This window comes from Centropristis striata, chromosome 2 (assembly GCF_030273125.1).
Source record: "Centropristis striata isolate RG_2023a ecotype Rhode Island chromosome 2, C.striata_1.0, whole genome shotgun sequence".
Taxonomy (NCBI): Eukaryota; Metazoa; Chordata; class Actinopteri; order Perciformes; family Serranidae; genus Centropristis; species Centropristis striata.
In genome coordinates, this window is record NC_081518.1 from 34,348,829 (window position 1) to 34,371,261 (window position 22,433).

The 22,433-nt window shown below is 39.9% G+C and overlaps 1 protein-coding gene across 1 annotated transcript in view; it reads right to left on the minus strand.

Moving 5' to 3' along the window:
- The window catches only part of myo5aa (myosin VAa), a 66,276-nt gene that overhangs the window by 36,890 nt on the left and 6,953 nt on the right, over window positions 1-22,433 (minus strand). The window contains exons 2-6 of the mRNA XM_059349542.1: window positions 11,746-11,856; window positions 10,415-10,586; window positions 8,001-8,145; window positions 5,005-5,161; window positions 2,403-2,546 (exon numbers count right to left, since the gene is read on the minus strand). Coding sequence (XP_059205525.1) covers window positions 2,403-2,546; window positions 5,005-5,161; window positions 8,001-8,145; window positions 10,415-10,586; window positions 11,746-11,856 — 729 coding nt within the window. The remainder of the gene's footprint in view (window positions 1-2,402; window positions 2,547-5,004; window positions 5,162-8,000; window positions 8,146-10,414; window positions 10,587-11,745; window positions 11,857-22,433) is intronic.

The window sequence follows — 22,433 nt, forward strand, 5'->3', positions numbered from 1 at the left end:
AAATGGAGTGCTATTTAATGCGACGCCCCTACATGTCCTCAGGAGGCTTTTAGATCATTGTAAGTGACGAACAAATTAACTATGAGACCTAGAGAGTAGTTGGATGGGATTTTATGATTCTATTTGATAATCTGGCTGTGCTTGATAATCCAGTCTTCATAAGCAGAGAAACAAACCGAGTGGCTGACCGAGCCACACAGTATTATCTGAGCCGATGAGTTTGTGCTCATGTACAGAACAGGGGAAAGGTCATGAATGTATAAAGAGAAAGAACTAGTGAGAGGAATGGTAAATGCCATCTAGTCCTTTCACATTCGAGAGAAGGCAGACATCTCTATGTCCGATATCTCCAACACTCGTCTCACATCAAAACAATCTAGATTGACTAATAGAAATGTGCAGCAGAGCATTTTCATTTCAACATCATTTAAAAGTTCCAAATTTCCCAGAATATCACAAGTGCTTATTAAAACTGCAGTTATTGACCCTTTTTGACTTAAACATTCTACAAAACTGTAAATTTGTTTTTAAATGGATGTAGGAATAACTTATAGTTTAGATATTATTATCTCCATCTAGCTTTGGATTTTGGATTTTAGGGTGAACTGTCCCTTTAAGCTACATGCCAGCTTTGTGCTAGCTGCCTTATCTTTTGCTATGGTAGCTCGTAACAATAAAACTTTAAACTCAGTGGCATTACAAAACCCCCAGTGTATAGTCTTCCCACTACTGAAAAGACTCGAGGATCCAGGCGCAGGCTGAAAAACTGGATGCTGTAGAGACCACAGAGACTCTGTCAGAAACTGGAAGACATGCAGACGGTCTCAGAGCTCAAATCTGAGAAATCTAAACAGGATCAACTTCTTCATGGGCTGCAGCAAACGCTCCACAAAGAACAGGTATCAGGAAGTCAGAAAGAGACTGACTTTGAGACCAAGCAGAACATTTGTGAAGAGTCCTTCCGGTGGTTCCAGAAAGAGCAGAAACCGTTGGTCGAGGAGGAGACCAGCAAACTCAAAGGGAATTAAAATCGAAGAGAAACTTGGTGGACTGGTGGAGGCCGCAATGATCACAGCGAAGCTTTCAGTTGAAAGCTAGATGCTCGCTGACAAGCTGAAGAAGGAGCAAAAGAAGCAGGAAGCTCTGGTTCAAGACATCATGGAGCTCACTCAGATGCTTCATCAAGAAAAGGCTTTGAGGGTCCAGGCAGAGAACAACGAACTGGAAGCAGTAGAGATCATAGAAGCTCTTCAGAAGAGAACTGAGCTGCGAAGAAGGATGAGAAGCTCCTGCTGCAACAGGAGACTTTCAAGCAGCAGAGGGAGGAGAAGAACCCCCCACTAACACCATCAGCCCTCTTAGATTTAGTATGTTCAGTTAACAACTAGTGTACAACACTACTTTCTGAATGAAAAATATAACATGAAGCTATGTGACATCTGAAGAGTTTTGTTCTTTAGGGAAGTACATGATAATTGGAACTACCGTTGCCACCCAACAATAACTGTGATTGATCCACAGTGTTTTTATATTATACATTCATAAATGTTTGTGTTTTCATCATTTAGATGCTTTTGTTTAAAAAAATGTACCTTCCTTTGCTCTTTTCTACAAACAATCTAACTCAGAAAGGGAAATGAATCAAATGAATCTGCTCTGTTCTGCTCAGGCTCCATTTTAAATTTGATTCACATCATAACTATGGTTTCAATTTAAAGACAATTTATTATATTGTTTGACACTAGTATATGTTTCCAGATAAATAAAATTGCAAATGGGCTTTTCGCAGAAATGGTATTGGCAATAAGCTATAACTCACAGATTTTGGCGACCATACAGTCATTTTGATGCCAGCCACAAGTCCCTGAATGTGTCACATTATGGCTGTAGTACACGGTGTAAATGCATTACTGCTGACAGGCTTTGAGGAATTATTTAGCAAAAACACCTCCAATGTCAAAGACACAAGCTTAAGTAGACTACTCAGGACAAATGCAATAACAAATCACAGATGACACAGGAAATTCTCTCTTGCCTGTAACCTTGCAGGGCTCCAGAGTGTAAGGACAGCTAAAGAACTGAGTGTATTCAACAACACGTTCAGAAATATTCTCAAGGACCACTCAGCAGGAATGAAATTTGCTATCCAGTTAGGATGACTGAAGGGCACAACAATGGCACAGTCTTTAGGCTGAGCGTTGAAAAGACTGATGTACTATATAAAAAATATAAAAAGCTGAAAAAATATATAAAGAAAAACTGTACAAATGATTTTTGTGCATGGATCTGTGAAGGCTGAGGGGTAATTGACTGTAATGAGCAAATTAATGAGTGTAAGTCAATGAAATATCAGCACAAGTACTAACAAAACATCTTGCATGCAAACTGGTGTGTGCGCTCACCTGAAACACCACTCGTGATTTCTCCAGCAGATATGTTCTCATGTTGGCGCCGATGATTCGGTAGCGGGTGTCAAAGCCGATCTCAATGTATTTCCCGAAACGACTGCTGTTGTCATTTCGGGTGGTCTTTGCATTTCCAATGGCCTGAGAGAGACAGAAGAAAAAACTAAATGAAGAGACAGATTTGCAACATGTGATGGTGACAGTGTTTATATTTAGAGCAGACGGCAAGACAGAACATTTTCATTTCAACATCATTTAGCGTCAAAGTTCCAATTTTACCAAAATATCACAAGCGCTTTTACAACCAATCTGAACTAAATATTGATACTGCAGAGTTGGTTTATTAGATTAGCAACTTTTCCGATGCCGTCATTCAAAGTGATCACTCTTTTTTTAAACTGCCATTATTGACCCTTTTTGACTTAGACATTCTACAAAACTGTACACTTGTTTTTAAAGTGAGATGTTGGAATACCTTATAGTTTAGAAATTATTATCTCCATCTGCCTTTGAATAAAACTTCCTGCGGTCAGTTTTTATTAAATCTAATTTTGTGGAGTTATCTTGTGGACTGAAATGTAAATTTAACTTATTTCATCTATGTACAAAAAGAAACTTAGAAATGCCCTGCTTTCAAAAACATTTGATTTGGGGGAAAATTATCAGTCACAACCTATTGTTGTACAGTAAATACAGCATTGTCTGTTTTTCACCTTTTTTTTTATTCTTTAATTTAACATTTATTTTATACACGCCATTTTTGAGACTAATATTTTAAATGTACTGAAGATTTTGTATGCATATTTTTCATCTTTTGAATGTTATTTGGGTGCAAATTTTTTTATACATGCCAAAATTTATGAGCCATCTGTTTCTACCACGCCCTCACATGTACTTAATATGTCTTCAATGTGATTAGTTTGTATGTATGTGAAACAAATAAATTCCAAGACAGCAGAGTGAAAGGCGTTTCTGAGTGTGGTTACGGGCACCATGCTGGAGCAGAACATACAAGGAGTCAACAAAGTACTTATGATCAAAACAAAAAATGTTTTCAGGGCTAATATGGCTCTGAAGCTATTTTGGGAAAGATGCTCCTTAGCTTTTTAGCCGAGAATTACTGCTGCAGATTGATATAAATCTCATGTCTGTGCAGTAAACATGAAGCAGCTGGTTATCTTATTTTAGCATGTCTCAAAATGTGGTTTTTAATCTGGAATAAGAGTAAGATTATTTGTGGCTGGACCACACTATTTAAATTCTTTCCTTTAAAAGTAAAGAGTTGTATCGATGGGCATTCCCCACTTAGCTGCGATACATCAGCACATAAATCAACTGAAGTCAGCAGCCTCAGTTCAATATGCAGGATTGATCATGGACCCTACCAGGAATTGTTGGTGGACGGGAAAGGACACACACACACACACACACACACACACACACACACACACACACACACACACACACACACACACACACACACACACACACACACACACACACACACACACACACACACACACACACACACACACACACACACACACACACACACACACACACACACACACACACACACACACCAGCTATACAATAACGTGGCTTGAACGGAGTTAAATGGTGTGTAAGCACGGGGGTTCTTGCTGAGTTAAGGCCAAACACACAGTCTTTCACTGCAGACAAGGAGTCTTTCAACAGAGCAGGTATTCCAATCTGTGCCTGCATCAGCCAAACACACACAAACACTCACCCTCTCACACACACACAGGTTTTGTAATATCGAAAAAAAAGGCTGATGCAACCATCTACTAGCCCTTTTTTAGAGGCTAAAGTGACATCACTGCAATGAAAGAAAGCTCTCTATTCATTTTGCTCGTCTCCGATTGGCTCGAGGTGAAAGTTGAGGCTGGGAGGACGAGAGTGATGTTAGTAGATTGGCTGGAGGGGATGGACAGGGTGGGGGATGTCAGGAGGAAGAGGAGGGGAGGGGGAGGAGGTGGCGGCATATGGGCACAGGGGAGCTCTCCATCCTCTCCTGTCCTTATGACTCTTCAAGAAGAAAAACAAAACACACACCGTTAGGATAAGAAGTGTGTTATCGCAGCAGAGAGCTGCTTGAGGCCAGACAGACACAGAGTGGGGTGGAGAAACTGAAGGGAAGCAAGTGCCAGTGGAGAAGAGCGAGATAAGACATGAGAAGGACAAACGGCATGACATTCAGCCCATATCTTTCAAAAATCAACTAAGCTTTTCAACAAACTGGAGAGTAATTGGGCCAAGAAAATGAGGAAATGTCTCACCACAAACTGCCAGGAAAAATGATGCAAGACTTTCACTTTGCAGACAAATTCACAGCTATGGAACAGAGTGCTTCACACCAACAACACATTTGATGCAAATGTTTTGACCTGATATTTTAAGTCCACAGGTTGTTCAAAGTTGCATTACCTGATTTCACAGATTTAGTTAGTGAAATAATCTAGTCCAAGTCTAGATAGTGATTGTGTCATTTTTATATATTTTAACATTTGCAGTAGGTAACAGCTTTTATTTTAAGATAAAACTGGAACTGATGCAACAGAAAGCCTCCTGTTCTCACCTCCATGATGGGGTTGGAAGCCAACACTTTCTGCTCTACGTTGGCCTCGCTGGTGGAGCCGCTGACCGTAGCAAAGTATCTCATGGCGTATTTGGCTGACACCGTCTTTCCAGCTCCGGACTCCCCGCTCACAATGATCGACTGGTTCCTCTCATCCCTTACGGTTTGGAAAAAAACAACATAAGAAAACTGTATAAATCGTGTTAGCGTATAGAGTCCGGCCAGTTGATTGGTAGATCTCTGTATATGTTGATATAAAACCTTTTTGTACACAGCATATAATGCAAAAAAAAGATGCTTATTGTGATTTAGAAATGGTGTTTGATATTTATTTGTATTATTTATTTTTATTCTTATTTATTATCTTTCTTTAAATGGCCCAGATAGATTGACACTCAACATGCAGTATTGATGTGTATTTAACTATTTATTTTGTTTGTATTTCTATATTTTCGCAGTTTTCATTACTAGAATCTGTTGACGATACATTGCATCCATGATGTATAATAATGTATAGTAATGTTAAATGTTCTTCAATACAGTTACTTGTTTATGAAAGCAGTCTTTTAAGTACCTTTGCATAGTAATATCAGTGATTTTCATACCAGCCCAAAAATTCAATATATTGCCAGCCATATTGGTAATCCGTGAATATATTTCCCTGGTTTCGGTATTTAAATCAGAATCAAAGATTCCATATCTATCGGCTGTGATAAAGGCCCTGTGGAAAATTGTTGCCAGTCAAGAGAAGCTAAGTACTGGCTCTAACTAACATTGAGAAGTTTTGATGTTGAAGATGAAGGTTCAGGGTGATGAGTGTGATGTGTACCAATCCTGTGAAGTTTAATAACGAGAGTGTGACACAAACAATGCCAGAGTTAGGACTTGTGCAGACAGAAAGTATCAGACGCCTTCAACCACAAACATTTTCAGTTCCTGTAAGCAGAGCAGGTGTTAACACACTGGGTTTCTTTGCATGTCTCAAAGGGAAATTCTGTAGTTTTGTGTCATTGCATTTTAGGCACTCTATGTCTATCCAGAACAGTGTTTGGTTTTCTAACTATGTAGCATGCTCCCAGAGCTGCCAGCAAAGGTCTGCGTCATCAGTGACACATATTGCATCATCCAGCGCAACTTTGCCAGCAAATGCGAGTAGTGGAGCTCTGGGAGCTGCCAACGAGGAGGGAAGCCAGACACTTTTGGTCTGCATATGCTACCCACACTGCAAAGACAAGAAGAGGCTAAAAACCTTAAAAGTTTGCCCTTAATGTCTCAGCAGGCAGCCCTCCAGATTCTCCAAAGAGCTGAGCTATAATCCTAAAGCAGCACTGCCTCTTCCTATTGAGCCCTCTTTCTTTGAAATGAAGTCCCAGCTTCTGGTAGGTAGCCCCCCACTGTTATTTATTTATTATTTATTTTGCATTTTTCAACCCAAGTTTCATTATTATTAGGTCTGTGTTAGGTGATTTACACTGGCTTTGACACTTTTAAGGCACTTATGATTAGAACATATTGTTTGGGGGTCACATGATGGTTGCGAGGTGAGCGCAACGTTTTGGGGAGAGCTCCGTGCCACTCGGTTCTAATTTTTCGTTTATCCTGATGAATATCGTTTTTTGAATATTGATTATTGCGTGATATGTCATTGGAACACTTTTGGAACCAATCGGCTGACAACATGCCCGGAAGAACTCGGAATAAAAAGATGGCGACCTAGCTGAAGCTAGCGCTAGCAAGGTTGCTAGCACCGCTGTTGGACTTGACCCAGCCCTCGCTAATGCTTTTGACTTGATGACTGCCAACATTACAAAGGTGATTGACGATAAACTCAGTCCCCCTGCTCGAAACTATCCACAAGCACACGGCAGAGCTGCAACCTGCCAGCAATCGACTAGATGAGGCGGAGGCTAGGATATTGGCAGCTGAAACTTAGCGACACCACACGGATCAAGGATTGCCGAGCTGGAGAAGCAAGTCAAAGCCCTGACTGAGGGTTTGGACATGGTGTTCAACGTTGCCAGGCTGTCTTTCTTCAGCGACTTCTCTTCTGCTGTGATGAGGAAATGCAAAGCTTATGATGGCATCAAACAGCAGCTGCGAGAGAAAAACATCCCGTATGCTTTCTATAAAGTATGGGGCCCTTATCTGGAACATATTGGACCTTCATACTACGAGGGTTCCCCCTAAGGACCTAGATGCTATCTACCATGGTTTCTCTATAACCCTGTTTTGCATTTTTATCTACTGGTGCCTGATCTGAGGTATTGTGACTGCTTTAATGTAGTGGCCACTCTTTATTTACTTTTAATGATTTTATTTTCATTTTTATTTTCCATATATCGACTCGTACCTTGCAATGTCTTACCTGAGCTGTGTTATTGTCAGTTCTGTATATAAAATCAAAATTAAAAATATTAATTAAAAAAAAAAACACATTGTTGATTCACTGACTCCTTTAGTGCCTGTGTCCTCTTATGTGCTGGTTATTCCCAGGTTCAGCTAATGGCAAAAAGTGACTCTTTGCAGTTGTAACCGCAAGACTCAAGAACAATCTGCTCATTGAAATTCGACTGGCTACACCTGTAACATCTTAGATTCTGAATAGAGTCAACTGTGAATGAAAGGGCCTCACACACTGTATGTCAACAGTGCTACATCGTACTGGACGTATTGAGAGGGTAACTGATGACTACTGCCAGGATCAACTAACACTGTCCTATATTAGTGAAGGAGGGAGGGAGATCTGAGTGCAAATTTGGTATACAGTACGGTGAGTATAAATGTGTGTGTGTTGATGACATAAACTGCCAGAGGGGGTCTGATGAAACCTACTGTTTGGCTCTGTTTTTGTAAGTGATTAAAAAGCAGAGAGAGAGACAGTGAGACCAACAGAAGCCTATTTTTGGCTCAGCTTTGACCTACAAACCCTGAAGAGAAGGGGAGGAGACTAGAGGAGGCTACTCAGGTATCATACACACACACACACACACACAAACCTGGCCATCTGTTTATAAGCCTCCTCTGCAACAGCGAAGATATGTGGGTCCATGTCTCCCATGTTCTGCCCGCTGTAGGCATTGATGATGTCTGACCCGTAGATTGGCAGCGTCTCATACGGGTTGATGGCCACCAGAACGATTCCTGTGACAGAATGCAGAGGGAACGTATGAGCTCATCTGCAGCTGAACTGGACCACATTAAACAGGTGACACAAGATGCTTCTTTTCAAACTGAGGGGGTAGCAACTTAAGAATTTGAGAATAAAACTCACTGAAGCAACGACATCATATCAAAAGTAACCACAGTGAGGGCAAAAGTGTGATCAGTAAGAAAGAAGCAGACGGAACTGTAAACAAAAGGACATATCATCCAAAAAGTAAAAGACCAATAGTTTACAAGATCACACAAATCATTTTCTGCAAATTTTAGTTTTGAAATGTATCTTTTTCTTCAGTAAATGTTATGCTCTTTGAAATTCTTATTTTTGCTTGATATTTTAGACATTTTGTTTGATTTTAGTTTGATTATTGACAGAAATCTGATTTCATCAGAATTGTAATTTATATACAGTATATATTACATATTGTTCTTTATTAAAATACTGCATTTATCTTAAATACAGAGAGGGAAAAATGTATATTATTACATCTGTATAGATGTAATAAAATGTAATACAAAGTATCAAATTTTCCCGATTTTTAATTTTGTAGCAAAAAAACATACAAGTGATGCAGTGATGATTCCAGAACAAATTGAATATTTGACTGAAAATAATAAGAAATTAAAACTAAATCAAACTTTATGCTCTTGAATGAAGATTTGCTGCAACCAGTACTTTATCATTCAACTTTACTAAATATTATATAATATATATATATATATATATATACTTAAAGGAACACTCCACCGTTTTTTCATATTAAAACATGTTATTCGGTCAAGTAAGACGAGTTGATACAGACCTCTTGCGTCTGAATGTGTGCACTCAATCGCCCTGGCGCGCAGCGTCACTTGGCTAGCACTTAGCTTAGCCCAGTTCATTCATTAGGATCCAAACAGATGGACAGTTAGAAGCGACCAAACTCTTCCACGTTTTCCCTATTTAAATACAAGTATGGCGACACAAAATAAAACGTGGCGCTTTTCTAAGCGGATAAAAAGGATAACTATAATGTATGGCGGAATAGCACTTGGGAGCACTTCGACTCGGCGCAGTAATATCATCACTCCTGAAAAAATCTTCTCCCCCTCCCTCTCCCTCTCACTTCCGCTCCCTCTCATACGACGTTTTATTTTGTGTCGCCATACTTGGTCGTTTAACTACTCGTGTAGCTGTATTTAAATAGGGAAAACGTGGAGGAGTTTGGTCGCTTCTAACTGTCCATCTGTTTGGATCCTAATGAATGAACTGGGCTAAGCTAAGTGCTAGCCAAGTGGCGCGGCGCGCCAGGGCGATTGAGTGCACGCATTGAGACGCAAGAGGTCTGTATCAACTCGTCTTACTTGACCGAATAACATGTTTTCATATGAAAAAACGGTGGAGTGTTCCTTTAAACAATGTGTAAGTCTACAGCTAATAAGGGACAGGATTTATCAATGAGTGTAAAAACACTAAACAAAGCTTGTGGTATAGTATGAATACAATAGAGGTTATTGAAGGTTGCAGACATCAAGGCCGTGCTTAACTAATGAACTGTAAATCTGTCCACTTTGAAACATTATTCAGCTGATTAGCTGCCATATTTACTGCAACAAGATTTATTTTTTTTAGTTACTGTGCTGTAAATGCAAATCAATGACAGTCTGGTCCGGAGTGGATAATTACATTTTACAGATGGATTATTACTTCCGTCAGGGAGGCCATGTTTTCCACTGCATTTGTTTGTCTGACTGTTTGTTTGTCAGCGAGATTAAGGGAAAAACTACAAGTCTAATTTCCATGAAACTTGGTTACAGGGTGTAGCATGGTCAAAGGAAGAACCCATTAACTTCTGGAGCGGATGCACAAAAATATTTTTTTGGATTGAGTGATGTGTTTATGTGGTCTTGGAATTGTCAGATAAATGAATTTCCAATCACATTTCATGGCACACTTCTGTTCTGATCTGTTTCCTTTGCACTGTGTTCTTATATAAAATAGTGGAAACTGCTCCCTGAGCAATAAAATACAACACATCTTCTTTGTAGCATCCATGTTGTCTCTATGGCGAGCAACAGTGGAGGTCCGTGCTCTCCGAGTGTCATTCTAGTTGTAAAATGTTTTCACCACAAAGACATGTACAGGCAGTACATACCTCTTGACCTCTTGTCATTAGTTTTTTCCTTGAAATAACTATCCCTTATATGTTTGTTTGGAAGCATTAATTTGCACCAATACTCCGACAACATTAGACAGTTAAAGGACACCTACCGCAGTAAGTGTAGATGAGCTTGGAGTCGATGAAGCGGACTTTGAGGTTGTGCAGCACAGCCGGCTCGTGGAGGTAGCTGAGTGCTGTGAGATCATTCTCGCCCACCAGAATGTCGGGATTTCGCAGGTAAGGCAGGTTCTTCGTCTTAGGGTCGAGTTTGTGCTCAATATTCTGAAGATGAGCAGCAAAACAGATCATTCCGTTAAATCAAGTCCTGCAGTAAAATCCATTGATGCATTTCTTCTGGATGCACATCTGTAAGCTCCTTTATGTATTTGGATGTTGCAGTTGTTTGGGTCCGGCTGCCCGAGGCTGACAAACACTGGAGAGCCCATTGTTTAAATAATCAACAACAAATGTCCACTCCCACTGAAAGTATTCGCACAGCATTTTCATGCATATGTTCTCAAAAATGTCATGAGACAGACTACTGATTTGGCATGGCTCTGGAGCAAACCACCAGTCGTTCAAAGCTGTATTGTATTATTGCATTAATCTTGTTTTCAGTTTGGTTCCTCTCTATTTGCGTGGTAAAATTTTATTCATGGTTGATCATGTTGCAGGAAATCTCTAGCACACAACGTCAGAAACTAATTACATAATCAGATCACTGTACTGACCAACGGAGTGTGTTATTTGTATCCTCTTCTGCTTTCTACCAAAACACGATGACTGCACAATCATCTAAATGTCTTATTTTATTCATTCAAGTCATTTAGATTTTCTATTTGTAGTTTCCTTGGGTCGTGTCCTAAATTTCCTCCCATGTTCCACCCAAGTTTTAAAGATACAGAACCAGAAACATACAGAAACCGAGCTATTAGTGCTAGCTACATTTGCATGTCATCATGTGATTTAATCATTTAGAGTAATAGTGTCTTTCCAGTAGCATGCTTTCATTCATTTAAGTGCTGTGTGCTGGAAGCTGTTGGTATTCTGAACTGACTGAGGAATTAAATGTACTGCTGTACATTTAAAATGCTCCTCTGGGCATCTTTGAAAGCAGGTTTCATTTGTGGAAAGTGCTAATGGTAAAACCAATAACCGCTAATGAGACCCAGCACTTTGAAGTGTCTTTGAGGCAGAGAGAGCGAGAGAGAGCGAGCAAGAGAGAACAAGAGAGAGCGAGAGAGATCGAGAGAGAGAGAGAGAGAGAGACACAGACAGAGAGAGAGAGAGAGAGAGAGAGAGAGAGAGAGAGAGAGAGAGAGAGAGAGAGAGAGAGAGAGAGAGAGAGAGAGAGAGAGAGAGAGAGAGAGAGAGAGGATACAACTAAAGCTGTGAGAAAATACATGAAGAGGAACAGACTGTTTCCTCCGTTCATCCTCACCGTTCCATCCTCCAGCATGAGCTGCAGGGAGGCGTCGCCATTTTTGTAGTCCTTGTTGAGTTCAGCAGACTTCCACACCTCCTCTGCATCGGGGATCCACACCCGAGCCCTCTGAGTGACAAGAAAAACAAGAAAAGTTAGAAAACTTCATGTCATCGCATTTGGGGAAAACAAATTATGCCAAGAGCCAGGGTTGCGGACAAAACCCATCTTTTTGTTTCAGGAAATGGTAACTTCATACTTCATACTTCATACAACAATCATACTTGTTCTTTTAGAAAAAGTATGATTGTTAATCCTCTTTTACCCTTTACTTATTTTTTTTCTCCATTTTTTATTGTCAACCGTATATTTAGCTATTTTTTTATTTAGTTAGGTTTATGAATATAGGATTTTTTTTCTTATCTCTTAATAATAATAACAACAACAACAACAACAACGATAATTATTATTTTATAGTTAATATTTCTCCATTTATAAATCTGTCTTGAAATGGCATACCGATCTATGAATGCCCTGAAAATTTTAATACACCCAATTGTAAAAAAAAAAAAAGAAAGAGGGCTGACAGGAAAGTTTAGTTGTGCCTCCTTTCTACTAATCATTAAAACAGAGAAAACACTGGGCTCTATGTTATCACAGTCATGAGCACATGGCTCATAATGTTCAGCTAAATTGTGGGAAGAAACTGTCGAACAAATACTAGCTTATAACGACAGTTGTGAATATTGTCTGGTCATAATTAAAAATTAAAAATTTCACACACACACACACACACACACACACACACACACACACACACACACACACACACACACACACACACACACACACACACACACACACACACACACACACACACACAAACACAGCACGCACAGTTCACTATAAAACTGTTTCAGGCCTTACAGACTTGTGACTGGAGGCAATCAGCTGATCACAGACATGTGGAAAAACAGTGATGAACACTGGCAGTCACATGGCTGAGGAATCCAGCTCACAAACGTAAACGCATGAACACACACACGGAAGCCTTAGTCCCGATGGTTCAGCGGTGGAGCAGATTGGAGAATTGAGAAAAGCACAACCTGATCTTAAAATCCCAGACGGACGAGGCTGGCATGTGTGTGAATGTGTGTGTGAAGGCTACTGGGCTGAAGACGTAAGTCAGTGGTCAAACAACAAAGAGGTTGTTTCTCTAACAGTAAATTGTATATTTTGCTTAAGGAGGAAATATGAGAGCAAATTAAGTAAAGTTCAACATAACAGACTCTGGTGTGGCTTGTATTCCAGCAGCAAGCATTTTATCCACTTAACCTGACACTTATGGGTGTATATATCACCGCATGTAAATTAATCTATGGTGGAAGCGTGAAAAATAAGTGACGACACTGAAACTTCTAAAATATTCTTGTCTTTGTTAAAGCATTATTCAGTACAGAGCAGAAAGACTAAAAATGAACCCACATACACACACATACTGCCAAAAATCACTTCTGGATTCAGAGACTAAAACCTTTAAGTGTTTAAGGATTTTCACTGCTAAGACTCATTTATTTCAAATACTAGTGAATTATGGACACATAAATTAATCTATTAATGCAGGAGTATCTGAATCACACTTTTTTTCCCACCTTTATCTGACAGTGTAGAGGCAGAGACTGAAAATGAAGGCAGAGAAAGGGGAATGACATGCAACAAAGGTCCCGAGGCAGGATTCAAACCCGGGAAATTGTGGTAATGTTACGTGCGTTTTAAACTTGACTTCCCTTGGCTACTAAAACACTCCCTGAATGACACTTTTCATACTTTTTGAGAACTTGGGAGAGGCTTTCTGGTAGTCCAACATTGATTTCATGGCTTCTATCGACTTTGTTACATAATACTGCTGACAGGAGTTTAAAGATGTGAGAGAAAGACCTCATTGTAAGAAGCACAGTGGGAGAAAAATTTGTTAATTTGGTCTGCTGTTTCACTTCCGATCATCTGAATCATGACATCATGGTTACACAAACCCTCGCCGCCCCCTCTGTCTGTCTCATGCTCTTCGCATTAACAAGAGTGGTGGTGTGAAATGTCAGCTATAACCTCTCTAAGTGTTAAGTCTGACTTTTTAAAACTGAGCGCCATCAACAGAATATATCATATCCATTTGTCATTTTTGAACACAGATCCTAATTGCGTGTGTTCAAATGTGTTATAAAAGGGTTTTTATTCAAAGCTCCGCTCCCGTCAAGCCCCCAGGTTGTCTGTTTTTTTCTCTTTTCTCCCTCTACCCCTGCAGGAACACCGATCTGTGTGATCCGTGTGGTTAGGTAGTGTGCCGTGTGGTTTAGTGTTGCCTTTGAGTGACAGTTACGAAGGATGCAAAGCAATTTGTGTAAATCAGAGGTTCTTAAAAAAACAAAAAACAAAACACTCTACCAAATTAATGAAATATATAAATGAGGGGATAAGGAACCAAACAGGGTATACATAAATGACAAATAACAATCATTTAAAGGAGAAAAGTGGCACTGTGCTTGTAAGAGGTGTGTGTTGTAGTAGTGCTGATGTTGTGTGTGGAGAGAGAGACTGAGTTCTAGAGCCTGCCTAATACTAAATCTCTGAGGACAATACTGATATTCAGATTCAGAGTATACAAAAATCTGTAGAAAGCAACTTAGGAAAGTTTTACAGGAAATTTACAGGGAATTTTCCACCACTTTGCAACTCTAGAGACACACAATGTCTTTGTGTGTGTGTGCTAAATCAAAGTGCAGCTAAAAAGGGGAGACCTTTACACACAACCAGCATGACCAAACCACCACAGATACCTATGAGGCCAAATATCTGTATATGCTGTTTCACATGCCAATAAACGACCTGTCTATTAACAGCAACACGCCTGTTTCATTAAAACTGACATATTATTGGCAAAATGAGCTGGTTAAATAGTTTATATAACGTCTGTGATTATAACATCTGCCTGCCAAAGTGACACATTTATCAAAACTGCTGTTACTGTAAGTTCAAAGCATAGTGTATAAAAGTTGTAGTCTCTGACGTTACCCATATGTTTCTGAAGAGCCAAAATAAAGTTTAGTAGGTGGATGCTCCAGCTGTTGCCATCTTGGCAGTGCCTCACTCCTCTTAACTTAGAACTGTGTAGCAGAGAGGGTGTGAACTGAGGCAGTGACTGTGAGGGCAGCTCAAAGCAGCCATGTCCATAATTATTCATAAGCCTTAATATAATCTAAATGGGTGAGTTATAGAAACCCACACACAGTTGTCAAGAACATGGAAATGATCTATAGAGTCTACTGCTGACGGCTGACAGTCATCAACAACTGAGGCCAACATCATGATTTAAAAGCTCACTCACTTGTTTTTTCAGTCTATAAAAATCTCTCACTTCTGGCGAAAGAACGTCATGATTGGTGAGATGGCAAACATCCTTTTATTCAGAATGGTAAATTTAGTTCTTGTAGTGGGTTTTACGCCAAAAATAATTTGATGTGTGTGGAAGGCTTGTGCAGCCCTAAACCGCAGTTTGAGTCAAGCAACGTACCTGAGGTGCAGCTCTGCTGCGAGAATCAATTTTGAATTCAAACACATCATCATTATAGTACCTTTATAGGAGTAGCCCAAAAGACAACTCTGCTACAGAGACCAAAACAGTTTTTATGTACCAGGTTGTAAATGTATATTAACATCGGGTCAATGAGGACTGAGTCGCTTTTGAAACCAGCCTCAAGGGGCTGTAAGGAATTGCAGCACTGCTTTTCAGCACCGGAGGTTGCCACTTAGTTCTAAAGAGCCAATTGTTGTTATATGTTCATCAAAAGGTCCATCTACATCACCATTTATCACAAGAATGTCTGTTATCAGAACCAAAGAATTTAAGTTCAAATTGGGGCACCATTAACCAACAATTAAAAATTAAACATCTTGCACATTATTATACTATAATATATATTATTGTTTTTCTATAATAATTTTATTATTTTGTTGCTTTTTGAACCACCTCCAGGCCACTGTTGTTTTTGAACAACTATAGGCAGATAACCTCTTTGTCTGCCTCTCTATATAACTCCTCCCATTTCACCATGTTGTTAGTGCTGTCACCTTTTTGGTCCCTATAGGAGACCTTCCCAGCAGCCAGCCTCCTAGCAACGGAGAGAGCGAGAGGAGGAGGGGTAGAGAGAGAGAGAAAGAGAGTAAGAGAGAGAGAGGAGGCCAAAAATAGCAGATTTGAGCAGCATCACACCACAGAGAGACATCATCGCGCTCCTGAGCACACTTCCTGATCCTCATAATCACACACACACACACACACACACACACACACACACACACACACACACACACACACACACACACACACACACACACACACACACACACACACACACACACACACACACACACACACACACACACACACACACACACACACACACACACACACACACACACACACACACACACACACACACACACACAAATTAGTTAGCGTTGAAATATGCTGTCAATTTTTACACTTCCTTCTCCTTCCTCACACAGTGGACCACACATACAGAGGTGTGTGTGTGTGTGTCTGAGAATGGGACGAGAAGACAGGCAGCAATATATCGCAAAATATTGCAGCCGTAGAGGCTATGAATCACATTTATAGACCAACATAGTCCCCTGGGTCCAGAAAATAGAGGAGAGATGAAGGATGAAACTCAACCACACACACACACACACACACACACACACTACACTTTTCAAGGACATAATCCTCCACAATGAAACACAAACTGGAAAAGAGGAGCGTCTGAAAGCTGGAGAGAAAAATGTGATGAGTCAGAGTGCCGTCTCACAGAGGGATGGATGATGGTCAGGGCTGGTGAGTTACTGGCGGCAGAGGAAGAGCAGAGGGTGACGAAACAGAATCAAAGACGTCAGAGACTCTGTGTCGTCAGAAATCACATGACTAAAGTGTCTCTGCATTGAGGTTGCCCTACATATGCTGCATGCACACATGTCTATGATCGCAAGCTGCTAAATTGTGATTTTAGATCTGTAATTGTCTGGTTTTTGTCTTTATCTCATGTCATTGGGTGTGGTCGCACTGATGTGAGGGTCATATGCTCTCTGTGTGATAAGAGTGTGTTTCTGTTAAATGTGAAAAGGTTAGATGGATAGATAAAACTAAAATAAAGCGGATAATACTAAGATAAGATAAGCTATACTTTATTCATCCCAGCAGAGAAAGTTAGGTGTTCCAGCAGCCAACATACACACAACACAACACAACACATGTATACATACATATTCCACCTATACAAAACATGAGTCCACAATACATAGCCTAGGATAGAAAAAGTGGAATGGATGGTCCATGTACATTAGTAGCTGTTACTCATAGATAACAGTTACAGTAATTGTGCAAATATACAGGTGTGTTAATAAACATGTGTGCAAATATACATGTGCAAAAATACAGTTTGATGTATACATTCAGTATAAGCAGCTTAAGCTAAAGTTTAAATAAATATTCTTCTGTCCTTACTAAAAGGGGAGTCATTATAAAGTGTAACTGCAGTAGGTAAAAAAAGTATTCTTAAATCTGTCCTTTTTGCAGCTTAGCTGCTGTAGTCTCCAACTAAAAACACTCTTTTGTTTACACACTAGATTGTGCAAGGGATGCATGTTATTGTCCATAACACTCAACAATTTCTGTACCCTCCTTCTCTCCATCAACACCTCCAGGGACTCTACAGCAGTCCCCAGCACAGAGTCAGCCCTCCTAATCAGCTTGTTAAGCTTTTTAGAGTCACAAGCCCTTACGCCGCTGCCCCAACTGATGGCTACAAAGAAAATGGCACTTGTTGGCCACAACAGACTGATAAAACATGCATAACATTTTGCTAGACACATTAAGAGACCGGAGCTTCCTCAAGAAGTAGAGTCTGCTCTGACCTTTCTTGTAGACAGCCTCAGTGTGTTGCTTCCAGTCTAGTTTATTGATCATGTGCACACCCAAGTATCTGTAGCTCTCTACCACCTGCACTTCCTCCCCAAGGATAGAGATGGTGCTTAGCTCAGGCCTGGCCCTCCTGAAGTCCACTAGTTGTGTTATGTTCAATGGATCAGAAGTACAATATGGAGAGCAACTGATACAAACAATGCAACACCTTCAGTCATTAACAAATGCTCTCATTTCAAATGAATGGTGACATATTCAATGGATTCAGTGTGATCACGCCCTGAGCACATGTTTAATTAGTTTTCTTTTAAGTCAAGGAAAAGGTGGTGAAAATCCAGTCAGGTAAAATCTGATTTAGTTGCTATCCTCCCTTACTCACGTACTGAGTGTTCTGGACATATCCTGTGTTCTGTGATTTTCCTCTTTTCATTTCTAACCGGCCCGTTTCAGTTTTTGCCCATACACGCCCGGTGTCTCCTCTCTTTCTCTTGCTCGCACGGGCACTCCTGATATAAAGTAAAACTAATGAGATAGTATAAAAACATTACAAGTGAGAAAAAAATAGATAAGCGAAAAACATGAAATGAAACACAGCTGGAAAACAGTGGTCTATAACTGCCGTTTATATGCAGTAAGACATCATTTTGGAGCAATTTTGACTGTTCTACCCTACACTTACATAAACATATTCCCTAATAAGTATCAGATATTAGAACAGTGTTCAGGTTATGAGGGATTCCCACAGACAACTAGTGTATTATTTACCAATTGAATACAGCAAACATGCATCATATGTCAGGAGAAACTAGTGGCAGTTGCCTCCTGAAAATATTGTATGGCTATATGTCGATCAATCTACAAGAAGATAACTGGTTTGAAATGATCAAAAAGAGAAACTGCACTTGGTTCCTGGCTACAGTGTGAAAAGTTGCTGCTAACAAAGTTAACTTCCACAATTTGTGGTAAACCAAAAGAACAAGTTCAAGTTTAAATGTTTACAGGGCCGTGGATAGACCCTGTTTTATTGTTACAAAATGAACCTGATCATGCTGTGTTGAATAATACTGGAACTAACAATTGAGACGATAAAAGCATTAGGAACTTCTTTTCTCTCTTTTCACAACCAGTGGAGTCAACTAGTCAACTATTCGGGGGAAAAAAATGCAGATTAAAGCCACTTCTGCATTGGCTTCACTTTTCAGACCTGGAGGCTATGTCATGTTCTTTATATAGTCAATGGCAAATTATGAATTGATGTATAAATCCTGTCCATAATCCCTAATAAAGAATGTTTGTTATCTGGATATTGTGGATGTTTTAACACCTGGCAATGATGTTCTTGTTCTGTGCTATTCTTTTTTATGTAAAAACAAAGAACTTGCATCTTATAATTCTTATTGGATGATAACAATGATTTAGCAACATCAGTGTTCTAGTAGTGATTGACATGGTATTCTGAAAAATTAATTTAATTACACAATGTTATATTATATTGAATCATTTATTAGTGTACACTTTCCCTCACAGTGGCTGCCAGCAGGTCAGTTCCCAGCAGGGTAAGGCTGGGTTGATGCTAATCCTGGTTTAACTGAGACAAAGGATCAGGCCTGATTAGGCTAACTTAACACTGGCTAATCTTATTCCAGTCAACTACACCGAGATTTCATTAAATTCACATATGGCTACTTGTTGCCTCTGCTGCAGCATTACATGATGACAGAAGCTTTACTTGTCTTCATTCTTGCACTGAACCTCAGACAAAAACAACAGGTATGGATGTACGACACTGAATTAAACCAATTCCATTCAGAACCAGTGCGACAACACAGTGCTCATAGATGGTTGTAATCTCTTAATTTAAGAAAGGTGACCAGACGTACTGTTTTCATCATTTAAATTAGAATATTTTGGCAGAAGCCGTGACAGCCGGATTTATTTCAGCTGCAAATCTAACCCCCACTTTCCTCTTGACTTTACTGCAACACCACTGCAAGGACATTAGAGGGGAACTGAGGTTTGGAGGTCAGAGAGATGTGTGTGTGTGTGTGTGTGTGTGTGTGTGTGTGTGTGTGTGTGTGTGTGTGTGTGTTTGCACAGTATATGTACTGTATGCATGTGCGTTGGTGATGTTGGGCTGTAACCAAGGGGGCGGGACATCCAAGTGTTTACAAATCTGTGCAAAGTCAACAGCAGATTAGAGAGACTTCACCTTGCTAATACTTAGCTCTGAGATTTCACTCTTGGGTTGGAGTCACTTTGGCCTGCTGTGACTCCTCTGAACCCTCCCAGGGTGTTGTCCTTCTCACACTTACACTGCAAGGGTCTAAATGAACACACATTAGATCACTTACATTGAAATTATTTCCAATGTGAACCAGTTAGTACTGATTTCTGCAAGATTATCCTTTAATTTTTCTCAAATTAAATTACATTGCTCTGCTGCACTGCGAGGAAGTAACTATTCTCTGTAAAATAATCCTGCTCTTTTAACCTAATAGAAGGAATTAAGTGAAGGATGCATTATAAGAGTGAATCAAGTGGAAATAAATTATAAGACTTTACACCATGGTCTGGCAAACACAACTACCTAGACAGTGGCAGTGGTATGCAAGAACTGTTTTGCCCACAAATTCTCAGTAAAAGCCGTCAATGCAGTCCCAGACTGCAGAGGCCTCGTCACATGATGCCACTCATGTGAGAATCTGCTGTTTTTCTGCTCAGCTGGGCAGACGCAGCATGAGGCCAAGATACAGGGACGTTAGTGCTGGTGGAGAGTTTAGTTGGAAAGAAACGCTGCTAGTTTCACTACAGTTGGTGGTGTTCCCTAACTAAAGATTTGGCACAACAGGCGTGCCAATGTCCAGGGATTGCCAGAGATCAGGGTCTCTTACTAAGAAGCTGTGACGATGCCCAGTATCTAATCTCATTAGTTAAGTCAGTGCTGACTCTTGGAGGAGCGTAGTTCACTTCTGTATGCTCGTCAGGGTCGGAAAATCAGTGCACATCTGTGTTTATGTCTTATGTTTATGTACAATGGGCCTGAATCGTCCTGTTCTATCTTGGGCTGGGCGACATGACCACCTTCTTTCTTGATATAGGTCATTTCACATCAATAACAATATAGCATGTTTTCTGGTAATTTTTAATAAAAAGTCTATATGGAATAAGCACATGGTGATGCTTATTTTTTAATACTTGATACTCCATGTTTCTAAAACAGCACCTGTTGCTCCAGCTTCCCTCGGCAGAGCAAGGATCAAAACGTAAAGCAGTAGTTCCCTTTTAATTGTGCACCGCCAGGCAAAAAAACCCAAAACATTCGGAAACATTTATTGTAAATTTTCTTCTCTAATCAGTCTGCACAACAAGCTATGTGCCAGTTGTTTTTTCATGTCTGCAATAACAGCAGGACAGTCGAGTGTCTGTCATCTAAACTGCTAAAGTCAGTTTAACAGGTGATTCACACCACAATTTTCCAATCTGCCCATATGACAGGATTCCACGCTGGACTCTCACCTCTGTGCTCACCTTCTGAGAGAATCCTGGTTAGTTTCATTTCCTCTGCGTATTAATATGCAACATCACAAGAAGTCAAACCTTTACCTGAGGTGAAGTGAAGACAACAGTGTCAGTAAATGACAAGGAAGAGGAAATTGGCTAAAAACTATAACAGTGATGCTGTTTTTGCTAGATAATGTGATGTTGCCTCGGAGCATTGTATGCGTTTATGTGGATGTAGCTGCTCATATGGTAACTTAAAAAACTGATTTTCTCTCTGTACTGTTCGGTGGATCTATTCTATGTCATTGTGAATAGTGGTTCATGTGCATTCAGAAAAATAACAGTTATATATTAACAAAGTAAATTATGACATTCAACATTGAAAGAAACTTTAAAGCCCATCTACCAAGTCAAAGCAGTCACCCTGGGGAAACACTGTAAATTGTGTCCAATGGACGTAAATATTGTGGTAACACGGTTTGGCCACTGGTTTCTCAACAATGCGATATAAACAATAAAGAAAAAATATATATGAAAGCCCAGCCCTCCCTTGGTTCTCTAAAAATGTCCTCCCCTTGCTGCTAGGTACAACATGCTACAGCAAACAGGTAACCAGAAGGAAATTATTTTCATGTCCTGTAGATTTATAAGACACCACTAAGCTGCTCCACCATCATCCAACATATTGCTTCTCCATCTAGTCAACTTGGCTGTGTCTAAGCTGAAACCCAGGTATGCAGGCCTACAGCTACAAAAGTTGGGACAAACTGTAACTAGTGATGACATTTTGATTTGAAACAAATATGATGTGGTTATTCAGATAGCAAACAGCAGCTCATGCTTAAATCAGATTTGTTGCTACTCTAGGGTTATTACTGCCTGCGCATTTTACTGACTATTTTCGACAGAGGAAGGGTGTGTCCCAACCAGTGCACCATGTTGCACATTAAAGAGGCAATATACCAGATTCAAGATCAGAACTCACAAGTCCCTTATCAAAGAACCACATGTCGCTAAAAAGAGAAAGTAGTGTCTCCTTCCACAGATCAGACAGTTTTATTAAATGCGAAGTCCATCTTCTTGAACAATATCACAAGATCATTTTGAGTTATGTATCTGCTTCATCAATGAACGGAGAGTGGGATTAAAACTGAGATCTTAAAAAGAAGCAAAAACTTACTTGGACAAACATATATTCCAACTCCCGATTCATCTTGTGTCTTTATCAAGT